This window comes from Myotis myotis, unplaced genomic scaffold, assembly GCF_014108235.1.
Source record: "Myotis myotis isolate mMyoMyo1 unplaced genomic scaffold, mMyoMyo1.p scaffold_m19_p_17, whole genome shotgun sequence".
Lineage (NCBI taxonomy): Eukaryota > Metazoa > Chordata > Mammalia > Chiroptera > Vespertilionidae > Myotis > Myotis myotis.
In genome coordinates, this window is record NW_023416321.1 from 15,608,613 (window position 1) to 15,632,416 (window position 23,804).

A 23,804-nucleotide genomic window follows, 5' to 3' on the forward strand; every position below is an offset into this window, starting at 1 on the left:
TTCCTCACTGCCCCGGTTTGGTTTTCAAGGTTTTCCATCTTGGAGGGTAGTGGAAGGGGCAGAGGGAACGGACCTGGGGGAGGGAGAGCCAGCTCATAAGCCGTTTTTCCATGGAGGAAGGAGGCCCTGAGCCTGACAGACCCCAGGGGCAGAGGGGAGGAGCACACACACACATATACCCCGTGGAGAATGGGTTTCCTGTCTGCCTCCTCTCCTGCCCTAATTAGCAGCTGCCCCTCCCCACATTGTCGCAGACCAGCGCCTGGCCAAGGCCTCTTTTGTGCTCCCAGATTCCTGGGTGCAAGGTGGCCTCATTAGTGCCCGGAGACAGCCCCATCTCCAAGGAGCAGGCAGACAGAGAAGGGGGGAACCGGGGGCGCAGTGATCCAACCCCAGCCTCTGAGTGTCCTGGCGGCCATTCCTTGGGCCCAGCCTGGAGACGGCCTCCCTGTCCGAGGCTAATCTTAGATTTGCCTTTGTCTAGCCCCAGAGTGGACGCAAGTGCCCCCCCACCTCAGAGCATTATAAACCCCAGGCCCCTGCTAGCCAGTCACAGTCGGCGGCCTTCCAGTTCCTAGCTGTTTGGACCACTGGAGACGGCGCCTTTCCCTGCTGCTCCACTCTGAGCTCCGGACACCATGAGCCCTCCCTCTACAAAGGTAAAGACCCAGGGATGGAGGGGACGCACATTCCAGGGGGCAGTGAGAGCGCTTGCTCCGGGGCTGGGAGGAAGGCTGAGTCCTCCCTCTTGTTCTCCTGTGTGGGCTCTGGGGCAGGCAGGGCCCTGGGTGGACGCTTGGCTGAGGGCCTGTCTTGGTTAAGGCTCAGTAGCGCCTGCTCTCCTAAGAGCTCATGTGTATTGCGCACGTACTATTCATCAGGTGCTGCTTGCACCTGTCATCGCGTTTCCTCCTCCCAGCAGCCCTGCCCGGTGGGGAGTATTTAATACCCAGTTCACAGGTGAGGAGGCTGTGACCCCTAAGAGGGTAGGAAACGGGGCCGAAGCCCAGTTCAGTGCCCCCTGCAAAGGAGCAGACAAACAAGACAACGATTTGGACCCTGCTAGTCCTGGATTTGCACGGGTTTGCCTCTGTGGGTAGGGGGAGTGGGGCTAAATAGGGCGTTTTCGAGTGCACAAACTTCTGGTGCAGACAGACTCTCACACCTGTTTTCAGGCGGAGTGGTAAGCACTCTAATGGGGTAACGACGAATGAATTAAGGATCCTTAGAGGAGACAGGGATCCATTCTGCCCAGAGGGTCTCCAATGACCCCCTTCTGAAGGGGCAGCCAGGAAGGGGCGCCAGCCAAGAGGGGGCGCGCGGCGATCTGGGCAGGGCCTGGGTGTAGGAGCTGGAGGCGGGCGCGGCGTTCAGACCCCCAGCGCCCGGTCTCCTCCTCCCTAGGTCCCCTGGACCGCCGTGACGCTGCTGCTGCTGCTGCTGCTGCCGCCCGCGCTGCTGTCGCCCGGCGCGGCCGCGCAGCCCCTGCCCGACTGCTGCCGCCAGAAGACGTGCTCCTGCCGCCTCTACGAGCTGCTGCACGGCGCGGGCAACCACGCGGCCGGCATCCTCACGCTGGGAAAGCGGCGGCCCGGCCCAGGCCTGCAGGGCCGACTGCAGCGCCTCCTGCAGGCCAACGGCAACCACGCGGCCGGCATCCTGACCATGGGCCGCCGCGCAGGCGCAGAGCCAGCGCCACGCCCTTGTCCGGGGCGTCGTTGTCCCGCTGCGGCCGCCGCCTCTGCTGCTCCCGGGGCACGGTCCGGGGTCTGAGCCCGTGCTCAGACTACGTCTTGGCACTGGCCTCTCCCCTCTGCCCGCCCGCTATCAGCCCCCAGAAAAATGTGCAATAAAGAGGCGTCTCCGTTAACGTGGCCGGTCTGGGTTCCTGTGTGGTAGAGTCCTGCCCTCCAGGGGGCGTCAGAGTCTTGCGAACTGGAAAGAGCCCGAGGGCTTGGAAGCCGGGGTTCCCGGACACCTCAGCTTGGGCGGGCGTCCTTGGACCTGAACACTTGTGGGTGGGGAGCTCCCCAGAACAAGGCGCCGTGCAAGGCCGTGGGTGCGGAAAGAGTCGCAGATGTGCGTGCTTCGAGGGGAGGATGCAAGGAACACGCGGCTCCATGTAAATCATCCAGAGGGGCTGCAGCGCGGGGTGGCGGGTGTGGGGAGAGGTGAGGCACTGGAGGGGAGGCGGTTAGGTCGTGCAGCCCAGATTGTGACGCCCTCGCGAGTCACTTTATTCTGTAGGTAGCTGGGAGTCGCGAGTTCTGATGGGAGGGGGGGGGGAGCAAGATTTTCCTGCCACTTTATTGGAACACACCTGTCATAGATTGAATTGTGCCCCCTCCCCAAATTCATGTTGAAGTTATAATCCTCAGCACTTCAGAATGAGATCTTATTTGGAGGATCGTTGCAGATACAGTGGGGCCTTGACTTACCAGTGTCCCGACTAACGAGTTTTTTGAGATACCAGCTGTCTCTCGGCAGATTTTTTGCATTGAGTTGATAGAGTAATTTGAGTTAACGAGCTCCTTAGCGAGTTCCTTAACAAGCTCAGGCTCGGTCTCGGAACGAATTAAGCTCGTAAGTCAAGGCCCCGCTGTATTAGTTAAGATGAGGTTCTGTTGGAGTGGAATGGGTCTCCACTCCAATATGATTAGGGTCCTTCTAAAAGGGGGGGAGGGGAGTTGGACACAGAAACGTACACAGAAAGAGCCCATGTGAACATGAAGGCAGAGGTGGGTGGTGCATCTACAAGCCAGAGATTGCCAGCAACCCCTCAGAAGCTCACAGCTTTCAAAAGGAACCAGTCCTGTCGTCATCTTGAGCTTGGACTTCTAGCCTCCAAAATTGTGAGAACATAAATTTCTGTTGTGTAAGTACCCCGTTGGCGGTACTTTGTGACAGGAGTCCTAGGGAACTGATATAACACCCAGAAGTAGAGACACAAAAAGAAGTGGCGGCGCTTTTAAGCAATCTGACACTGGGTTCAGGCTCTGGGAGGAAGGGGTTGGGGATGCAACTGGCTTGCCCTCTCCAGAGACCATCTTTCCATCTTCACTGGCTTTCGCTGGGAAGCAGTCACCTTAAGCCTCAGTCATTTTCTGCTTCCGGGCTGAAAAAGTCCGGCGTCTGGTCTCCCCCGGGTCCTTCTTGCTGCTGTACTGGTTAAGTCTTGGAAAAGATGGAGTTCAAAGCCCCCCAGCTCACCTTTGCAGATTTGCAAACCGACCCTGTCCAACTTGAAGCTATCTTTCTCTGCCCCATACTGGCTTCCAGCCTCTCCTGCGCTTGAGTGGCAGCAGAGAGGAGGGTTAAGTCAGGACGATGGGAAAAGGGAGAATAGGGAGAAAAGTGCTCTCCAACACACTTATTTTGTGCCAACGTGTGCATTATGCCATTGCCTTCTCACAACCGCAGGAGGTAAAAATGATTAGCTCCATTTTACAGATAAGCAAAGTGAGGTTCAGAGAGGCCACGTCACACATTCAGTAAATGGCAGAGCCAGGACTCTACCCGATGGACCCCAAAGCTCTTTTCATCCATCCTGCCGGGCCGAGAGGCGGAATTTGCCAGCGTGCCCTGCGCGCACCGAGGCACACACAGCCCCTTTAACCCCTGCTGTCTCCTGGCGTAGCGCAGGGACCTGCGAGCGCTGCAAAGCAGCCCGGCTCCAGCAGGCAGCACTGCGAGCCAGATGCCGTTCCCGGCTGGGGCGGCGCCTGGGGAAACCCGTGGGGCGGAGCCGCGAGGCGCGCCAGGGCTCCACGCGCGCGGGCGTGGCCACCGGGAGGAGGCGTGTCTGACACTCCGGCTCCGAGCCGCCTCTTCGAGCCTCTGCTCCCTGGAGGCGTGTCTCGAATTCTCTCCGAGAGAGACTCGCGTGGGCCGCTCCCCTCCCGGAGGGCCGCGGGGAGAGGTGCGGGTGTCACTGGTGGCCCCTCCCCGTGCGGGGCCACGTGGCGGACGCGGCCGAGCCCGGGGGAAAGAACCTGGCCCGTGGGGAAAAGAGCCGGCTCGGCGGCGCCCCGCCGAGCCGAAAGCCGAGGGGTTTGGAGCAGAGGCGGCGGCGGTGAGAGGGAGGGTAGGAGGCAGGCCAGCGCATGGGGTGCCCCGGCCCCGCCGGCAGCGCGCCCCCTGGGGCCCGGCCGAGCTGACCGCCCTCGGCGCCGCGCCTCCAACTCGCGCCCCGAGCCATGCCGGTCATGAAGGGGTTGCTGGCCCCGCAAAACACCTTCCTGGACACTATCGCCACCCGCTTCGACGGCACGCGTGAGTGGGGCCGAGGCTGGGGATGGGGGCTCCTGCTGGGGGCCAAGACTCCGTGGGGGCCGGCTTGGTCTTCTAGACCCGAGGCGGGAAGGGGGAGTGGGGTGGAGGGTCTAGGTCGGAGCTCCCGAAGCCGCGGAAAAGGAACAGCAGAGTGCCCCGCGAGGGGAGGCAGGGAGAGGGCCAAGAGCGCGGGGAGCCAAGGTAAGGGGTGTGACTGCAAGCACGAAAGGCTCTTCGTGTGCAAAACGGAGGCGAGGCCTTGAGAGCGGCCCGTTCCCGGGCAGGGCTCTGCTGGCTGGGGGCGCGGTTGGCGGTATCCGAGACGCGGAGGTCGGAAAGCGGCCAGGCGCTCGGGAGTCGCACCCAGACATTCCAGCATCCCCTTCCCCCCGGAATAAGAGAGGGAGGGAGAGCAGATCAGACTTCGGCAGGACCTAGTTTTTAGATTAAGGTCACGCACCCCAAAATCGTGGCGCGTCTGTGTTCGAGGGAGGTGAGGCAGGAGGAGGGGGGTGGTCCGGGTGAGGAAGGGAACTCCCCGCTCGCCCACCCCAGCTCGGTTCCCAGGTTCAGGACCTTGGACAGCCACACTCCTCCTTCCCCGCCCCTTCTCCCGCCTTTCCCTTTTCCTACTTTGCAACCTAGAGATCTCTGCCTGCCCCTCTGGGCACCTTTGCTACGTCTGGAAGATATGGGGAGCGGTACCCAAGGGCGGAAACTGATCTGGGGCGGGGGAGTGGGGCTCCCCGCTTCCCCACTCTTCCTCCACACACGCCTCCCCTGTTTCCATAGCGCCCATCACCGGAGCAACGAGCTCTGGGATGGAAGGAGGCTGCTGCCCAGGGCCCAGCACCCTCAGTGTCCCCATCAGCCACCCCATGCCCAGGCACACACCCTTCGTAGCGCCCCGGGACTGGTTGTGTCTCAGGCCCCTTCCCTCGCTGGGACTCTGTCCCTGGATGGCCCATAGAGCCCCTCTGTGGCCTCCTATCCATTGGAACTGGAGGGAGCCAGCTCAGGTCCTGCAGCTGGGGTTGCTGGAGCCCCAACTTCATTGCCCAATCCTGTCAGACTTTGACACTGGGGACAGGCCCGGAATTAGATAAAGGGGTGCTAAAAAGAGGACCTTTCTTGGAAGTCAGGACGCTAGTCGTGACTCTCCCTCCTCCCACGAAGGAGATTTGTGAGTGTCGGTAATCTCTGCCTTCTAGTTTCCCGTCAATAAAATGGGTGTCATAGCACCAGAATCCCTGTCCTCTCCCCTCTCCAATGGGATGACAGGGTAGTGGCTAGGGCTGTGCTTTGACCACTGTGCACATGTGGAGGAGTGGACACTGTGGCACAGACTGTCCCCAAAGGTTTTCCCCAGGTAACGCCCGTAACTCTCACAACAACCATGTGAGGGAGATATACGGTATTAGCCTCCACCTTGCAGGCGAGGAAGCTGAGACACAGAGGAGTTCATTAACGTGCCCAGGTTCCGCAATCAGCCGTCAGCAGAGGCAGGGTGGTGGAGCCCATTCCCTAGCTCACCACGCCATACTGCCTCCCACAGTGACAGCGTACTCGCTTGAAGGCAGGGGATGAACGGCATGAACTCTTGGGGTTCCTTCTCCAATCCCCTAGTAGTTCCTGTCCAAGTCCCAGGTCGCCCGTAAGTCCTTGTCCTTGTCCTCTATCTCTTCTTACTCTTATTTCAGATTATCCCAAAGCAGGACCCAGGAATCGCATGGGAGCCTGGGAAGCGTCTGGCTCTGGGACCCCTGACAACAGCTTGGGGGAGGTCCTGCCCACCTGGAAGCTGAGCTCCCCTCCTGCCCTGGGCCTGATCTTGACCTCTTCTTCCCACAGACAGTAACTTCCTCCTGGCCAACGCACAGGGCCCACGGGGCTTTCCCATCGTCTACTGCTCTGACGGCTTTTGTGAGCTCACAGGTTACGGCCGCACCGAGGTCATGCAGAAAACCGGCAGCTGCCGCTTCCTCTACGGTCCCGAGACCAGTGAGCCAGCCCTACAGAGGCTCCACAAGGCCCTGGAGGGCCGTCAGGAGCACCGGACTGAAATGTGCTTCTACCGGAAGGATGGTGAGGGGCCTGGCCTGGCCTGCAGCCCTGCCCAGACCCCAGGTTTTACCCAGAGTCCACTTGGCACAATGAAAGCTTGGGTGCTGGCCCCTGCCCCGCGCCCCCCCCCCCCCCGACACTGCCACAAGCTGGGTAACGCTGAGTGCATCCCTGACCCTTTCCGGCCTTGGTTCTCCCATCTGGAAGGTGAAGGAGTCAGCGTTGGACTTTTCCAGCTCCAAACTTTTACCAAACCCTTTGACTATGCCCAGGAACCAGGGGGTCAGGGATGCCACGGCTGCTCACCTTCTCCCTCCATCTTTCCACACCTACAGGCTCAGCCTTTCGGTGCCTCCTGGACGTGATGCCCATCAAGAATGGGATGGGGGAGGTTGTGCTTTTCCTCTTTTCCTTCAAGGACATCACTCAGAGTGGAGGCCCAGGACCCGGCCCCTCTGGAAGCCACGGGGACAGCAATCATGGTAACCGCAGGTCTGGGGAGAAGGCGCGAATGGTCAGAGGTCCTTGCCCAAGGTCACACAGACCTCTCCCTCCCCAGCCTCGTGGGATGAGCCCCCATTTATCGCCATACCTTTCTTTCCAATAGAAAACTCCCTTGGCAGGAGGGGAGCCAGCTCAAGACTGCGATTCGCCAGGAGACAGAACCGGACTGTCCTGCGCAGACTGACTGGCCACTTTGGCCGCCGGGGCCAGGGAAGCATGAAAACCAATCATGTGAGTCCTGTCTCCACTGCAACACCTCCCGGCCGTGACGCCGAGGCCCTGAGACTGCCTCCCTGTTTCCCTGTCTGGCTGGTCTCCCTCCAGTGACTTGTTCCTCTCTCTGCCCATTTCTCACGTCCAACTCCGCTCTAACTCATGCCCCCTCCCCTCCTCCTTCCATCCCCACCGTCCTTGCTTCCTTGTGACTGAGATTACTCCGCTCAGAAGTTGTCACAAGGCTAGGCTCTAGCAGCAATTATATCCCCAACTCTGGCTGATAAAGTTACCTATGGGGGGCTCACAAGCTGTGGTCCGAGGGAGAAAGCCCCCACTGAGGGCCTCCCACCTAGCCTTCATCTAGGACCCCGATGAAGCCACGGATCGGGTCTCCAACCCTCTGTGTAGTCTCTAAGATCTATAAGGAGTGGGGTGTTGTGCCAGTCTCCCCTCAGTCCTGGATATACCGATCTCCCGCTGGCCCCCCAGCACCCAAGAGGAACCTGAGGGAGAAGCTAGTGACCCCTCAAGGTAGGGCTTGTGCCTGATTTGTCATCATATCCTTCAGCAGGGTGAAGGTCACACCTTAAACTCCCCACAAAACATGATGGATTCACAAGGGGCCCTGAGCAGTAGCTTGGCCACGGAAGGGTCCGGTGCCACCCTGAGCCCCTCTCCTGCACCCTCTGTCTCTTCGTGGTTGTGTTCGCAGTGTCCACTCCCTCTTCTCCCCAGCCCCTGCCTCTCCCTCCCCCCGCCTTGGCTCCTCTTTCCCCCAAGTGTCCCCAACCACCACCCCTCTCCCCTTAGAACGTGTTTGAGCCAAAGCCATCAGTGCCCGAGTACAAGGTGGCCTCCGTGGGGGGGTCCCGCTGCCTCCTCCTCCACTACAGCGTCCCCAAGGCTGTATGGGATGGCCTCATCCTCCTCGCCACCTTCTACGTTGCGGTCACCGTCCCCTACAATGTCTGCTTCTTGGGCGATGATGACACCCCCATCACGTCCCGACACACCCTTGTCAGTGACATCGCCGTGGAGATGCTCTTCATCCTGGGTTAGACCCTCTGCCCCACACACCCTGGCGGGTGGGCTGGAGGGACCCACTCATCCTGGCCTCGCTCTGTCCTGGGCTGCAGAACCCAGTCACTCAGAGCCCATCCATTTCTGGGTCTTGAGGTCCTAATGGTCCATGGGCCCTGACTCCTGACCCCTGCAGCCTTCTGCCTCTAGACCTTTCCTCCCTGAAGATCAGCTAAAAGCCCAATCTGTCTCCCCATTTCTAACCCTAACTCCATCCTGGGTCTCTAAGGCTTGTTCCCAGCCTAGCCAGTTTCTTGGCCCTTTGGCCTGAGTTTCTAGACGAAGACACCCTCGTAACAGCCTCTTGCACCCCCAGATATCATTCTGAACTTCCGCACCACCTATGTGTCCCAGTCCGGCCAGGTGGTCTCTGCTCCTCGTTCCATTGGTCTCCACTACCTGGCCACCTGGTTCTTTGTCGACCTTATTGCTGCTCTGCCTTTTGACCTGCTTTACATCTTCAACATCACCGTGGTGAGTGACCCCCGTCCCACCAAGCAGCTAACCTCCCAGCTTCAGCCCAGCATCTCCCACTAAGGGACTGACTCCAAACTCAGACCCAGTCCTTCCCATCAGCCTATCTGTGACTCTTGGTCAGGCATCCGCTAGGGGCAGAGCCCTGTGCTAGGAGCTGAGAAGGACCTGAGAGGGTCTGGGCGCTTGGGGAGCTCAGCTCACAATCTCGGAGGGAAGCTGAGACAAATGAAAAGCTACGTCGAGCTACCAAGGCAGCGTTGGCCTGATACCAAATGAGTGGTACTTTCCTCATCTTTATTGAACAAACAACTGATGAGCATTTAGCTGTCTGTAAAGCGCTGTGTGGGGCACGGTCACTGGGGAAAAGGGACAAGGATTCAGCCTCCAACAGCCAGGCTGGTGATGGGGCCGGACTCCGGAGGGGCCAGCAGGAACAGCAGAGGGGGATGAGGTGGAACACGGGGCCCCGGTACTGTGCATGGAGGCTGGCACGGAGCTAGCTGACCTCGGAGCTCCAGACTGGGACATGGACTCGGGTAAAAAGGATCTAAGATCTAGCCAGTGCTGGGGAGGTCAAAGCAGCCCAGCTGGGCAGAGGCCAGGGTGGCCTGGGAAGGGTTCCTGAGGAAGTTGAGGGAGAGATAAAGGGTAGGGTTTGCTGGCAGGAGATGAAGAGAGAGAGCATTTGGAGGGGGTGAGTGGGGGAGGGGGGGTCATAGCAAGCCCAGACAAGGAGGGAGAGGTTGTGGGGCGAGTTTGGAGGCAGAGAGCTAAGACCAGTGTCCTCCCAGCTCCCTAGGGGCTGCGTGGAATGCCCTTGAGTGGTCAGTTCTGCACCCAGCCAGTAGATAGTAGGTCCAGGGGGAGGGAGTCCCCCCCCTCTGTCCCCAGACCCCTTGGTTCAGGGTGGGGAAGTGGAAAGCGGTTTCCCTGTGTGCTCCTCTCTCTGCCACACTTCGCTATAGTGGGAAACCACCTACATGCAGCCGAATTTAACTAGCTGCCAACAAGCTGTGGGCCTCTTCTCCCGGCTGTGTGCACGGGTATGCACGCTCCCACACACGTGCATGTGCGTGTCTGCCCTGAGGCTCGGGCCATTCCAGGAAGAGCTCCCCACCCCTTCCCATCCCCTGTACAGACTGTGCCAGCTGGGCAGACAGCTGTCGCTGAGGAAAGAGAGAGCTACAGAGAGCCCCTTGTCCCTCCTCCCAGGCCGTGCCCCATCCTGTGGTAGCTTTAGGAGCACTTGACAGTTTCCTAAGTTCTTTCACATATCATCATCACATAGGAACCTCCCAATAGTCCTTCAGGGCAGGTTCTCTTATCCCTCTTTTTCAGAGGTGGGCACAGAGGCTCAGAGAGGGTGAGTGGCTTGCTGAAGGTCACACAGCTAGCAGTAACAGGCAGGAGATTGGAACCAGGTCTCCAGACTCCTAGTCTAGTGTTCTTTCCAACATAGCACCCTGCTTCCCAGGAAACCAGGGTACCCGAGTGGATGGTCTGGCATACAGGGAGGTGAGGAGCAGTGCTGGGACTGGAGGAGGACACGGCAAAGAGAGAGGATGAGGAGGCACCAGCAGAGCAGTGGAATGGAAGGAGCCAGGCCTGGGACAACTGGTCCAAGGAGAGGGAGAGGAGGGTCCCAAGGGAGCGGGGCCCAGGGACAGGGACTGGGGGAAGTCCTGAAGGACTAAAGTCAGGAGCTCTGGGAGGTGAGGGCAGGCGTTAATTAAGCCTTGGAGAGGGTCCGTATGGGGGGCTCAGGGCCACCTCCATCAGCTAACATGAGAGAGAATGGGTGAGGTTGTTCAGGAGCCATGTAGGGCCAGGGCTACAGGGATGCTGCTGGAGGCCCCTGAAAGGACAGTGAGGGCCGTCAGACCAGGGTACCCACGCCCTGTCCCAGAGCCCCGCCCTAGTGGTGAGAAGATGAGCCTCCACCTGCTCCTCCTCTCCAAGGTTGGGAGAGCTCGCTGAGGCATTAATAACCAAATGGAAACTGTGGTGGTGGTAATATTAGCCAACATTTACAGGAGCCTTCCTAGGGGCCACTGGCTCCACAAACCCCCACCAAGCCCCACAAGGGTTGAAATCTCGAAGCCCAGGCTCCCTCAGTCCCTGATCTTCTTCCATCAACATTTCATTGGCAGCCGACCCACAAGAGGAAAGGGCCCTAAACCTAAACCTTTCCCAATCCTAGCCCGCTCCCACCCTACCATGCCTCTCTCTGTCTCGAGGGTGACTCCCACCACAACTGCTGTCGTCACTAGCAACCACTCTTGTCCACAGCTAAGTGTGCTAGGACACGAGGGGCTTTTGTAGGGGCCAGAGGTCATTCTGCCTACCCCCCTGCCTTTGGCCAGGACTTCCTCCTCCCCAGCCCACAGTGCTAAGGGGCAGCATGACCCAAAATGGACTCTGGTGTGAGCCCAGATCTGAGTCCCAGCTCTATCATTTCCTTGGTCTGTGACCTTGAGCAAGTCACTAACCTCTCTGAGCCTTCGTTTATTTATCTGCAAATTGGGAACAATGATGATAATTGGACTGAAAGCATAACTTTTAAAATGAGGATTACAAGTACTTAGCCCAGTCCTGACACATAGTAAGTACTTACCAAGTGTTGGCCATTATCAGTTTTAGTATTATTCTCCGTCCCCTGCAGTTCCTGGTCAGCCTCCCAAGAGAGAAGAGGTGTTCTTCCTGCTGCAGCTTCCCCTGGCCCCAGGGCATCTGGGGGTGGGACACGGTTGGGGGGGAGGCGAGGAGGCTCTGAGGAGGCTCTGACAGCCTCCCCACACACTCCTGCAGACATCGCTGGTGCACCTGCTGAAGACAGTGCGGCTGCTGCGGCTGCTGCGGCTGCTGCAGAAGGTGGAGCGGTACTCGCAGTGCAGCGCCGTGGTGCTCACGCTGCTCATGTCCGCCTTTGCGCTCCTTGCCCACTGGATGGCCTGTGTCTGGTATGTCATCGGGCGCCGGGAGATGGAGGCCAACGACCCACTGCTCTGGGACATCGGTGAGCCCCTGGCCCCGGACTTTCACTGACCACCCATCCACCTGCCCTGTGCACTCTGGCACCCACGCGGACGCCTTCACCTGTACCGCCACCCACATTCATTTCTCTATTCACCCAACCAACATGCATTGAGCTCCTTCTGGATCAAGCGTGGGAGCGCTGATTTGCAGACAAGGGCTTTGCCTTGGGGGGACCTCACAGCCTAGCAGGGGAGCAAGACGGGTGATAGGCGATCAAAAAACAGTACGGGACACTCTCCAGTAGTAGGAGGGTGTTTGGGGCAGAGGGAGCAGTACTCCTCCCTGGCTCCTTCTGGTGGCTCCCTGCTGCCACCAAAATCAAGTCCACATGCAGTGCACGCCCTCTCTGTCCCTACCTGGCTCCTCTTTACCCCCCCGCCCCCCTGTGCCGCAGCCGCACTGGCCTCCTCCAGCACCCGCGCTGTACTGCTCTCTCACTCGGGGCCTTGACCACGTTTTCCTCTCCGGAATCCTTTTCCTTCTGTCTTCCCTCCCTTCACCTAGGTGGCCTGTCTGTTCCTTGCAATCTCAGCTAAAATGCTCTGTCCTAAGGGAGCTTTTCAGGGACCATACTCCCTACCACCCATTGTATTGGCTTTCCCTAACCCAGTATGACTCCTAAGATACCCTATAGTTCCCTTTTATTCAATTTTTAATTTTAAATATTTTTATTGTTGATAGTATTACAGATGATCTCCCATTCTCCCCCACCCCCACCCCCCACCTTTCTTCTTCTAGTTCCCTTTTAGTAGCTCACCTCCCACCTGCAATGATTTATTTGGTGTCTCTTTCCCCTCCAGACCGTCATTCCCACCAGGGCAGGGAGAATGTCTGGCTGGGTCAAGTCCCAGCCCCCTGTGCACAGGAGGCACTCAGTAAACGATTCGAGTGTGGCCGAGGCCCCTGAGCAGTCAGCAGTATGGAGAGTTGGTAGCCTTGAGCTGCAACTGTAACCAGGCTCAGGCCAAGGCTGCCCATGCAAACCTCCCCTCCCCGCTGTAAATACTTGACTGAAGCCGAGTGCAGGCAGCTCGGGGAAACCCGGTTCTCCACCACCTGCATCGTTCCACCCTCAGGCTGGTTGCATGAGCTGGGCAAGCGGCTGGAGGTGCCCTATGTCAACAGCTCGGCGGGCGGCCCGACGCGGCGCAGCGCCTACATTGCCGCGCTTTACTTCACGCTCAGCAGCCTCACCAGCGTGGGCTTCGGCAACGTGTGCGCCAACACTGACGTGGAGAAGATCTTCTCCATCTGCACTATGCTCATAGGCGGTGAGGCCGGCCCGCCCAGCCACGCGTGCAGATAGGGAGATCGGGCCCAAGAACGCCCTCCAGACAGGCCTGCATTCATGCATAGACGTTTCCCCTGGCCTGCTGCATACCGGCCCTGGGGGGCTCCACAAACAGGCATGGTGTCTTGTTCAGGGAACGGGAAACTCAAGTTCATGACCTAATTGGGGGGGGGCGGGGGATGAGAGGAGCATCAGGTCTGACCCCTCTCAGAACCACTCTCTAGTCCCCTCCCAAGCCAGCCCCTGCCATCAGGTGGGCACGTAGGAGCCCACTGGCCCTCCTGCCCTTCCCGGGAGCCCAGAGGCCTGTCCAGGGCAGGGTGGGTTTGGGAACGGACGGCCACCCTAACCTGCCGCCCGCCGCCAATGCTGCAGCGCTGATGCACGCCGTGGTGTTCGGGAACGTGACGGCCATCATCCAGCGCATGTACTCGCGCCGCTCGCTCTACCACAGCCGCATGAAGGACCTCCAGGACTTCATCCGCCTGCACCGCCTGCCGCGGCCGCTCAAGCAGCGCATGCTCGAGTACTTCCAGACCACGTGGGCTGTCAACAGCGGCATCGACGCCAACCAGGTAGCGTGCCGGGGCTCCGGGTCTTTGCCGCATGGCTGCATGGCCGTCCGATGGGGAAGAGCGCACAGCCTCTCCGGGTTTGGAATGGAGGCAGATGGGCTACGCAGCGGTTCTCAACCTGTGGGTCGCGACCCCTTTGGTGGTCAAACGACCCTTTCACAGGGGTCGCCTAAGACCATCCTCCATATCAGATATTTACATGGCGATTCATAACAGTAGCAACATTACAGTTATGAAGTAGCAACGAAAATAATGTTATGGTTGGGCCACAACATGAGGAACTGTATTTAAAGGGCCAGAAGGTTGAGAACCCTGTAGCCGCTACAGGGAGGCGAGGTGTTATTCACAAGGGCATGTGCCCACTGAAATCCACAGCCCTTTTCCCCTGCACTAGAATTTGGGACATGAAAGGGAGCTCAGGCCTTAGCTAATGCCACGCTCCCTTCGGCCAACAATTCCCGAGCACCCGCTGTGGGCCAGCCTCTGTGCTGAACACAGGGAGCTCCGAGCTGATCACAGCTTTTCCCTCAGGGAGACCCCGGCCTGGTAAGGGAGGCAAACAGGTAAATAAATTACACAGTGAATGGGACTCTGCTGCAGGGGTGCACCTGCCACTTGGGATCCCCATTGTGTTGCGTCTGGGCCTAGAGGAGTACGGGCAGGTGGCGCCGTGAGGGACAAGAAGGAAATCGGCCTGCTACCAGAAGGCCGTTCCAGACAGGAAGAGCGAGAGGAGCGCAGGTCCAGAAATGTTGACACAAAAGAGCAGCGTGAGTTCAGGAAACTGAAGGTAGTTCAGTGAGCCTTCAGGAACGGGAGTGTGGGCACCGTGGCGGGTGGAGAGGGAGAGGAGTGTGAGAGCCAGGGTGGGCAGGCCCAGGTCATAGATGCCCTTGACTTCAGATGTTATCCTGCAAAATGCTGAGGTTGGGGAGTGGCCTGGGGATCTAGGAGAGATTTCTAAGCACAGGCACCATGGGACTTGGTGGTCCTGGTTGCAGAAGAGGAGCTCAGAGTGATTCCCGGGTTTCTGGCAAGGGGTGCGGTGGGGGTGTTACAGGGAGAAGATTGTACTTGGGGGTAAAAATGAGAGCCCAGTGTGGGGCCATGATGAGAGTGTGGTGCCTGTGGGAGGTCCCGGTGGAGTCTGCCCCGTAGGTAGTTGAAAATATAGGTCTGGACCCAGACGTAGGGCTCTGGGCTTACAGCAGCGGTTCTCAACCTGTGGGTCGCAACCCCTTTGGGAGTTGAAGGACCCTTTCACAGGAGTCGCCTAAGACCATCGGAAAACACATGTATAATTACATATTGTTTTTGTGATTAATTACAATGCTTTAATTATGTTCAGTTTGTAACAATGAAAATACATCCTGCCTATCAGATATTTACATGACAATTCATAACAGTAGCAACAGTATAGTTATGAAGTAGCAACGAAAATAATTTTATGGTTGGGGGTCGCCACAACATGAGGAACTGTATTAAAGGGTCGCGGCATTAGGAAGGTTGAGAACCACTGGCTTACAGGGAGTGGGGGAGCCATGGAGCTGGTTGCTATGATGCAGGGAGAGGCGGCTGGGGAGACAGTGGGAACAAGAAAGAGATCAACAAGCCACAGTGGTTGAAGGCCTCCATTATATGCGGGTGGCACTGTGACTATTAAGTTTAGGTCTGGGAGGCCATTGATAATATTCAAGATCTAGTGTAACCCAGCAATTTACAGATGGCCCAGAGAGAGGACATGGACTGCTCAAGATCCACAGCGATTCAAAAGCAGAGTTTGCATTTGTGTTGAGAAACCAGGGCGTGTGTGAGCGACTTAGTGCGTAACCAAGGGCTGTGGGCATACGGGAGAAGACCTAGTCTCTGCCCCAGCAGTTGGGTTGGGAGGTCCACACACAAGTAAAATTGAGGTCAGAAATGGGTAACTTCGAAGCACAGGCCAAGCTGGAGCTATCTCCTTGGAGACAGCTCAGCACGTTTGCAGACATCAAGCAGCAGCTGCAGGGGGACGGCCCGAATGACCTGTCCCCTTATGCAGTTGCTGCGTGACTTCCCGGATGAGCTGAGAGCTGACATTGCTCTGCACCTGAACCGGGAGATCCTGCAGCTGCCGCTGTTTGGAGCAGCCAGCAGGGGCTGCCTGCGGACCCTCTCCCTGCACATCAAGGCCTCATTCTGTGCTCCGGGCGAGTACCTGCTGCGCCAGGGGGACGCTCTGCAGGCGCACTACTACGTCTGCTCAGGCTCGCTTGAGGTGCTCCGTGACAACATGGTGCTGGCCATCCTGGGTGAGGAAACCACCACCGCCTACTACCTACCCTGGAACCTTCCCCAGAGGCCTTGTGAGTGGCCAAGAATCTAGGGCCTGGGATGCTTTTAGTGGACATCTGGAATTCTGCTGAGGAGGACTCTTTCTTGGTCCCTTCACCCTCCTACCATCCCCTCTTGACCGTTCCCCTCAGACTCTCCCCTAATCCCATTGGCCATCCCTCAACCCATCAACCCTTCCCCAGTGACTGGTCCCCCAAATAAATTGATTCTTCATCATTGACCTTCAACTCCATTGACCTTTACCCTTTAACTGACCCCTCTGGCCATTCTTTATTGATCACTGATCAATTCCATTGGTCATTCCTCCAACCTTACTAACACCCCTCGTTAACTGTCTCCCAACTTCAGTCATTCTCCACTAACCTTTTCCCAATTCCATTGATCATTTCCACCAATCCCACCTTCGGCCATCCTTCAAACACACTGGCCACCCCTCAAACCCATTGACTAGGTATATCCTCTTGGTCCCTCTCCCCAGTGACTGGCCACGGCTCACTGTCCCCATCCCTTACCCACAGGGAAGGGGGACCTGATTGGGGCAGATACCATTGAGCCAGGACAGGAGCCTGAGTCAGGAGCAGGCCCGAGCTGTGTGCTGAAGACCAGCGCTGACGTGAAGGCACTGACCTACTGTGGCCTGCAGCAGCTGAGCAGCCGAGGGCTGGCTGAGGTCCTGAAGCTCTATCCTGAGTATGGGGCTGCCTTCCGGGCTGGTCTGCCCCGGGACCTCACCTTCAACCTGCGCCAGGGCTCTGACACCAATGTATGTAGACCCCTACAACTTCCATCTCCCCTGAGGTTCCTTCCTTCCAAGCATACCTCCCTCAGCCCTAGAGAGAGCCTCATGCATTGTCTTCCACCCTTAAAACATACTCATCCCCAGGCACCCCTGGCCATTGCCCCTTCCATATTTAACATCTTCCAATCCCACTGACCCTACTCCATTGGCCATCACCCAACCCCATGGACCATCTCTCACCACATTTACTTCCAACTGTACTAACCCATCTCCTGTTGGCCCACCCTCAGCTTCCCTCCAGAATCCCCAAAGGACCCCCACGTCGGAAACAATCCCCCTCGTGTTCCTCATCCACAAAGTTCCTCTCTGGACTGGGCACCATCCCCTGGGGCTTCCTCACTCACCAAATGTTTCCTGAGCCCATTTTGGTTTAGGTCTGTAGGGTACACCCTAGGCCTTTGTCTTTTACTGCTTTTCACATTGACTTTCCACTCAGGATTTCTCTGAGTCAGAGTTGGAGGTATCTCTGACTCAGATCCACAAAAAGGCTCCATATTCTCAAACCCCACAACACTGATGGGTGAGGTGAGGAGGTGTTGCACTAATGGAGGGGGAAGGCGTGAGTAAGATGACCCCCTCTGTCCCCACAGGGCCTCAGCCGCTTCTCCCGGTCCCCCCGGTCCCCTCGATCCCCTGGGCCCTCCCAGGTAACATGCCCTTCCTGGGTGGAGTTGAGGTTGAATGGGGGAGAGGTGGGGGATGGGGACACCTTCTTTGGCTCCTCTGCTGCAGGGAGAAGGGAGAGGGGATGGGGAGCATCATCTGCCAGTGAAGACTGTTGCTTAATGAAGGGGCCTGTTGTTCACTGTCCTGCAACACCAGCTGCTCCCTCTGCCCACAGCCCCGCTCCGAAAGCCGTGGCTCCTCAGACAAGACCCTGCCATCCATCACCGAGGCCAAGGCTGAGTCAGAGCCCGGAGGTGGTCCCAGGCCCCGCCGGCCCCTCCTGCTGCCCAACCTTAGCCCAGCAAGGCCCCCAGGCTCCCTGGTCAGCCTTTTGGGCGAGGAGCTGCCTCCATTCTCAGCCCTTGTCTCTTCCCCTTCCCTGTCCCCATCCCCATCCCCTGCCCTGGCTGGTCGAGGCCACAGCCCCTCCTCTCATGGCCCCCCCAGGGGCTTTGCTGCCAGGAAGCCACCCCAGCTTCTTATCCCCCCACTGGGAACCTTTGGAACTACGGACCTCAGTCCTCGGTGAGACACCAGCCTCCCCTGCCATTCCCATACCACTGCTGGCTTCCAGAACCTTCTCTGGGCTCTGTCCCCAGTGCTCCCCCCCGTCTCTGCCCCATGTACCCCCTGTGCCCTTCCTGACCCACCACAGCTTGCAACCCCATCCCACCCTTTTGACCATTGCTCCTCCCCAGCTCCCTGGCACTGCTGCCCCCACTCACCCTCCGCCTGCTCTGCTCTGGCCCTCACCCTCGCCCCATGGGATTGATGATCACTGCCTCTGTCCCAGCATAGTGGACGGCATTGAGGACTCCGGCAGCACAGCAGAGGCTCCTACATTCCAGTTCAGCAGGAGGCCTGAGCACCCTAGGCCCCGCTCTCAGGCCTCCCCTACAGGTAAGGGCCAGCAGTGGACTTCCACTCATAGTCACCCATTCACCTGCCATTCATTCATTCACCCCTTTATCTATCCATCCCACATGTAGTAAGGGCCTTACCATGTGCTGGGTGCTGTGCTGGGAATACACAGATTAAACCAGACCTGGCCCACACTCCTAGTGAACTCCCAGTCTAGTGGGGGAGACACACCTGTACTCTCAGATAAATGATTCCAGAACAGCATGCCGAGTACCACAACCGAGACAGGAGCAGGGCTCTGAGGTAGGAAAGGAGAGCTCCCTTAACTGTCCCTCCTAGAGGAGGGGGCTCTTGAGTTGGGTCTTAAAGGGTGGGTAGGAGTTTGAGGGGTTGGAGTAAGGCAGTTGTTGCAAGGCATAAAGGCATGACAAGAGCATGTTATGCTTAGATATCAAAAGGAAGATTCGTGCCTAGAGCTGGGGCGACCGGCGGGGGGGGGGGGGGGGGGGAGGGAGGGTACTGGGGAAGTCATAGGGCCTCAAAACCAGCCTAAGAGTTTGGTTTCCCCATCATCCTGACCCCAGAGCTTCCTTTCCCCTTGCTCTCTGCCTTCCCAGCGACTGGAGGGGGCCCAGCCCAAGCTGTAACTCATGCTCCCTGCACTCACTGCCTCCCTTTACCCCGTCCTGCCTGCAGGGACCAGGCCCAGCCAGGAACTGGCCACTGAAGCTGAGGAGATGAAGGAAAAGGTCTGCAGGCTGAACCAGGAGGTTGGTTGGGGCTGGTTCCTCGCCTCCACCTTTGGAGAATATCATTTTGGGAATATCATACAAACCGTGTCAGGATTTGGAGTCAGAGTCCTGAGTTTAAGTATTCACACTAGCCCTAGCCGGTTTGGCTCAGTGGATAGAGCGTTGGGCTGTGGACTGGAGGGTCCCTGATTTGATTCCAGGCGAGGGCACATGCCAGGGTTTCGGGCTCGACCCCAGTAGGGGGCGTGCAGAAAGCAGCCGATCAATGATTCTCTCTCATCAATGTTTCTCTCTCTCTCTCCCTCTCTCTTCCTCTCTGCAATAAATAATAAAATAACATAAATATATGTACACTAGCTGGGAGACCTCGGGCAAGTCCCACAGCCACTCTGAACTTTGATTTCCTCACCTAAAAATGGGGGAAATAATGCGTTCTTCCCCCTGTGGTTGTGAGGATGCAATGAGCGCACACATGCCTGGCCCAGTCCCCAGCACAGCCTAAGTCCTCATTGGTCGGTGCTGCCCCTCTTGCCCGCCTGGCTCAGGTTGTCCAGCCAGGAAAGAGGCCCGCTCCTCCCTGCACCACCTCGGGGATCCTCTCCTGCACAGAATGGCCCCAACCAAGTCACAATGCCCCAGGCCTTTCCCTCAGCCCAGCCCTCCGGAAATGAGAGCTAAGCAAACACGGGGGCAGAGGACAGGGAGGCTAAGGGGCCTTCAGCCTCGGGGGACCTGGAGCCCAATATCTGAATCCTGGTCAGGAAGAGCCCAGAGGCTGTATGCGGAGGCCGTGCCTCTCCTCCTCCTGGGGGATCTCAGGATTGTAGCCACAGCGAAGCTGCCCAGCCCTGGGGAGTTGCCTTCCCTCCTTCAGATAAACATTGAGCTTCCCAGGGGAGCTCCTGGGCGGGGGCGGGGCCTAGGGCCGGGGGCGGGGCCAGCCCCTGTTGGGCAAGATTGAGGGCCAGCCCTGCTTCTGCTCATAGTTCTAGGCCAGAGGCTCCACACTTATCTATGGGCACCTGGAAAACATGGTAAAGTGCAGACTCCTGGGTCTCACCCCAATTGGAATGTCTGGGGTAGGGCCCAGAAATCACTTTTATAAGTTTCTCCGTTGATTCTGTACTCCCAGAAATTTGAAAAACACTTGCGCTCCTGTGATGGGATCACCTGACAGTCAGGCGACATCTGTCGCTTCAGAGCCCTGTAACCTCTCTGAGCACATTTTTCTGCATCTTGTAAAAGTGGGGTGTTGGGAGGATGGCAATAGCTGCTGTCCCCAATCCTTTTTGGAAAAGGGCTGGGATATTTACATCTAGACAAAAATAACCCCCGCCCTGCCTTCTTCTCCCAGTGACCCTGAGCAGAGGGTGGTTATGAAAGAACTTGGTAAACTGTAGAGGGGGGTGCACCTAGGAGGGGAGTGATTGTGGTGACACCTGGGAAACAATTTGATGTGTTTTCAACAGATCTCCTGCCTCAACCAAGAAGTATCTCAGCTCAGCCAGGAGCTCCGGCACATGATGGGCCTGCTGCAGGCCAGGCTGGGTGCCCCCGGCCACCCGACAGTCTCCGCTTGGCCCTCAGACCCTCCGTGCCTCCAGCAGAGGCCTCCATGCATCTCTCCCTGTCGGTCGGGAACACCATCTAGCATCCAGGATACGACTCTCGCTGAGGTCCACTGCCCAGCCACTGTGGGGACAGCAGAGATGGGGACTGCCCACCCCAACCTCAGACCCTACGTGTTGTCCCCCTACCCCTCAGAGCCTGACCCTCTGGGACCCTCCCCGGTGCCAGAGGCCTCACTTCCAACCCCCAGCTTCCGGTCCAGGTCAGACACGTTCCACTGACCCTGGCCCTGGGCCCAGGCCTGTCTGGGGTGGGCATTGCCACCTGCCGTCAGGGAGGGGCTGAGCCCAGGGCCTCCTGCCTCGGGTCAGCAGCCACCAGCTGGTCTGGTTGGCTCTGGATTCTCAGGACTTTTTCCATAAAGCCTGGTCACTTTCGACCCTCTTTCCTTTTCCAAACCTTCTCCTGTGCTCCTCCTTTGGGAGGGGAGTCACCAAAGGCCGTGGAACCCAACAGGCATGAGACAGAGCACGATGCCCATCAGGCTGGGCAGATGAGATGGCCTGCCTTCTCCCCAGGACCTGGAGGCAGGTAGAGATGGGGGAGCAGACGGGGATGGGGAAGGGCCCCAGATCCAGCCTGGAAAACGAAGAGGCCACCGCAGGCAGAATCTTGGTGCCAGAGGGATAGATTGCAGAGTCCACTGCGGAGACAGCGTAGTGATATTGTGAGGTGTCCCGTCCCAGCCCCTGGTCTCTGGCGGAAACCTTGAGAGCAGTGCTGCCTCAAGAGGGCTAAGTTTCAGATCCTGGCTGGCATTTGAGCAAACCAAGACTTCTTAGGCCTCCTACCATCAACTCGAGCTGGAGGGGCTCACAGCCCACACAGGAAACAAGCGGATGACCCCCAGATATTCTTTGGCTCTCAGCAGTTTTTCAAAATATTAATGAATTGCCAACATTAAAAATCAGGAGAGTATACACAAGAACCGAACTATTCCAGCCTCTCTATAAAATTTTGGGAGATCTGGCAATCCATATTCCACCTGGCAACACTCAGCTGGTGTTGGGTGGCCACTGTCCTCTCTAGTTGGGGACTCTACTCTTCACTTCTCCACAGCCTCCATATTCCTTCATCATCTCCTGACACTCTGCTAACTTCCCTCATTTGAATTATTTATCTGGTCTTTGTGGGGTTTGAGTTTGCAGTCCTTGCCTTAGAGCAGCGGTTCTCAACCTGTGGGTTGCGACCCCTTTGGGGGTCGAATGACCCTTTCACAGGGGTTGCCTAAGACCATCGGAAAACACATATATAATTACATATTGTTTTTGTGATTAATCACTATGCTTTAATTATATTCAATTTGTAACAATGAAAATACATCCTGCATATCAGATACATAACAGTAGCAACATTACAGTTATGAAGTAGCAACGAAAATAATTTTATGGTTGGGGGTCGCCACAACATGAGGAACTGTATTAAAGGGTCGCGGCATTAGGAAGGTTGAGAACCACTGCCTTAGAGTGTGTTTCCAGGATCCTGTGTCCCAAAAGGTACTTTTTGGGCTCAGCAATGTCTATTCCTATTCCTGAGTGTGGGCCTGTCAGCATCTCTGTTTCTCTCTGCAGGCTGTCACTGAAGGTGGTCTCTTCTGTTGCCAACAACTTGAAACAGTTCCAGCAGCACTCCTGCCCCTCCGCTGCCTCCAGACTTCAGCCAAGCCTGCTCTCCCCTTTACCAACATGGTCTCCCTTGGAGCCCTGACTTCTCACAACCTCACCCTGGTCTCCAGTTCTCCTTTACCACTCAACACTTTGGGATAGGAAATAAATTCTTTATTTTTGTAGTTGTTGTCTCTGGCTGTTTCTAGAGGCTGGTTGGAGAGCCCCAGGGCTTTGGAGGAACTACACTGCAGTCACTCCCCCACCATACCCCAGGGTCCTGTTGCTGTGTCTAGAAAGGGCAAAGGCGCCAACCAATTCACTTGGTACCATGTTCACGCCACAGGGGCCTCAGGGATGAGGCAGAAATCTTAATGAGTCACTCTGGGCCATTATATCCCTCCTCTCCCCTCCCCAGTCACAGCCATAGATTCAGACACAGTATGTGGGGGAACAGAGTCCAGGCTCAGCCTCACCTCCAGGCCTGGAAAGGTGGCCATGGAACTCCCCATTGATCCTGTACCTATTGCAGGCCAGGTACAGCAGGGACTGGGGGAAGATCTTGTCACCAGCCAAGAACTAGTAGGAACCCTACTCTGCTCCATCCTCTTTGCTCTCCTAAGCCCTTTCTTCCCTCTTAGCTTCCATTTATCTGATGACCATTGCAGGAGTGGAGGGGATGAGTGTTAGGAATGTTGTTAGAAAGAGGCACCCTGGACACCAGATGGAAATAAGCTGTGAACAGTTTTGTGGCCAGTTATCCCAGAGTTTGATTCAGGCTGCAGGGTATGATTGGTGTTGGCTGCTGTCGTAGGAACAATGCCCACAGCTGTCTCTGGGTGAGCTTTGATTCCATACAGGTTTTGAATAGTGTCCCAAGGGGTGAGATGCAGAAGCAGAGGAGGTATGGTCTTTGTTGGGGAGTAGAGGGTGGGCAGAAGCATAAGTGGTCCTAAATCCATATTGTGGGGAGCAGAAAAGACAAGAGCCCTGATGCCTACGGAGAGGGCGAGGTGGGGGCAAACAGAAGTGGTTCTAATCCGTATTTGTGGATGAGGAGAGACAAGGCAGAAGCGGTCCGGCTCTGCATTTGGCATCAGACAAGAGCTGGTCCTGGTTGTGTGTGGGGCCAGGCAAAGGCAGAGGAGGTAGTCCGGGTGTGTTTTGGAGTCGAGCCAAAGGAGGAGGGTCCTAGTTCACCGCTGGACAGTGGCAGGAGCTCTCGCTTTGATCTCACCCAGAAGCCTCCAGGGAACCCTTCCTACAGCGCTTCCATCACCTTCCCCATCACAGAATGTCCCCAATAATCGGGCTCCCAGAGCTGACTTGGCCCGAAAGCGCAGACGGCCTTCTCCGGGTTAGCGAGAGCTCAGGATCGGACCAAACAGCCTCATTCACACCATGTTTTTCCTCTCCCAATTCTGCAAACAGCCTTCAGCCCTCTTCCAACGCTCCGCCACCCGCTTCTCCTTGGGGCGCCCGGAACCCGCGGTGAGGCGGTTGGCAGGCCGGGCCTTAAAAAGTTCCCGGCCGGCTCCGCCTCGCCCGGAGCGGGCTCCACCCTACGCCCAAGACCCTGGTGGCCACGGGCTCCTCCCAGCGCTGCGAACTACAAGTCCCAGCGTCCCTAGCGCGTGCGCTCCC

The 23,804-nt window shown here is 57.5% G+C and overlaps 2 protein-coding genes across 3 annotated transcripts; both read left to right on the forward strand.

Annotated features, from left to right (window-relative positions):
• The first annotated feature begins 523 nt into the window (after window positions 1–523).
• HCRT (hypocretin neuropeptide precursor) lies at window positions 524–1,870 on the forward strand. Its single transcript, XM_036341581.1, has 2 exons — window positions 524–659; window positions 1,405–1,870. Exons 1-2 carry the CDS (start codon window positions 639–641, stop codon window positions 1,771–1,773), a joined length of 390 nt encoding a protein of 129 aa, XP_036197474.1. The 5' UTR covers window positions 524–638; the 3' UTR covers window positions 1,774–1,870.
• Window positions 1,871–3,862: 1,992 nt separating this feature from the next.
• KCNH4 (potassium voltage-gated channel subfamily H member 4) lies at window positions 3,863–22,345 on the forward strand. Of its 2 annotated transcripts, XM_036339776.1 has the most exons (17): window positions 3,863–4,272; window positions 6,124–6,357; window positions 6,672–6,818; window positions 6,944–7,071; window positions 7,867–8,110; window positions 8,453–8,610; window positions 11,422–11,629; window positions 12,726–12,920; window positions 13,316–13,515; window positions 15,557–15,806; window positions 16,368–16,612; window positions 17,239–17,295; window positions 17,490–17,839; window positions 18,108–18,214; window positions 18,872–18,945; window positions 20,397–20,758; window positions 22,128–22,345. In XM_036339776.1, exons 1-17 carry the CDS (start codon window positions 4,197–4,199, stop codon window positions 22,261–22,263), a joined length of 3,171 nt encoding a protein of 1,056 aa, XP_036195669.1. In that variant the 5' UTR covers window positions 3,863–4,196; the 3' UTR covers window positions 22,264–22,345. The 2 variants fall into 2 exon arrangements, with proteins under 2 accessions (XP_036195669.1, XP_036195667.1); XM_036339774.1 differs by having other exon boundaries at window positions 17,239–17,839; window positions 18,113–18,214.
• Window positions 22,346–23,804: the final 1,459 nt, after the last annotated feature.

What these genes read in the sequence shown, in the direction of transcription:
- HCRT (XM_036341581.1), top strand. Translation starts at nt 639, where the DNA reads ATGAGCCCTCCCTCTACAAAG. An exon ending in TGAGCCCTCCCTCTACAAAG is followed by an intron (nt 660 to 1,404) that starts GTAAAGACCCAG and finishes CCTCCTCCCTAG; the next exon opens with GTCCCCTGGACCGCCGTGAC.
- KCNH4 (XM_036339774.1), top strand. Translation starts at nt 4,197, where the DNA reads ATGCCGGTCATGAAGGGGTTGCTGGCCCCGCAAAACACCTTCCTGGAC. An exon ending in CTGCACTATGCTCATAGGCG is followed by an intron (nt 12,921 to 13,315) that starts GTGAGGCCGGCC and finishes CCAATGCTGCAG; the next exon opens with CGCTGATGCACGCCGTGGTG. An exon ending in ACCCCCAGCTTCCGGTCCAG is followed by an intron (nt 20,759 to 22,127) that starts GTCAGACACGTT and finishes TTCTCTCTGCAG; the next exon opens with GCTGTCACTGAAGGTGGTCT.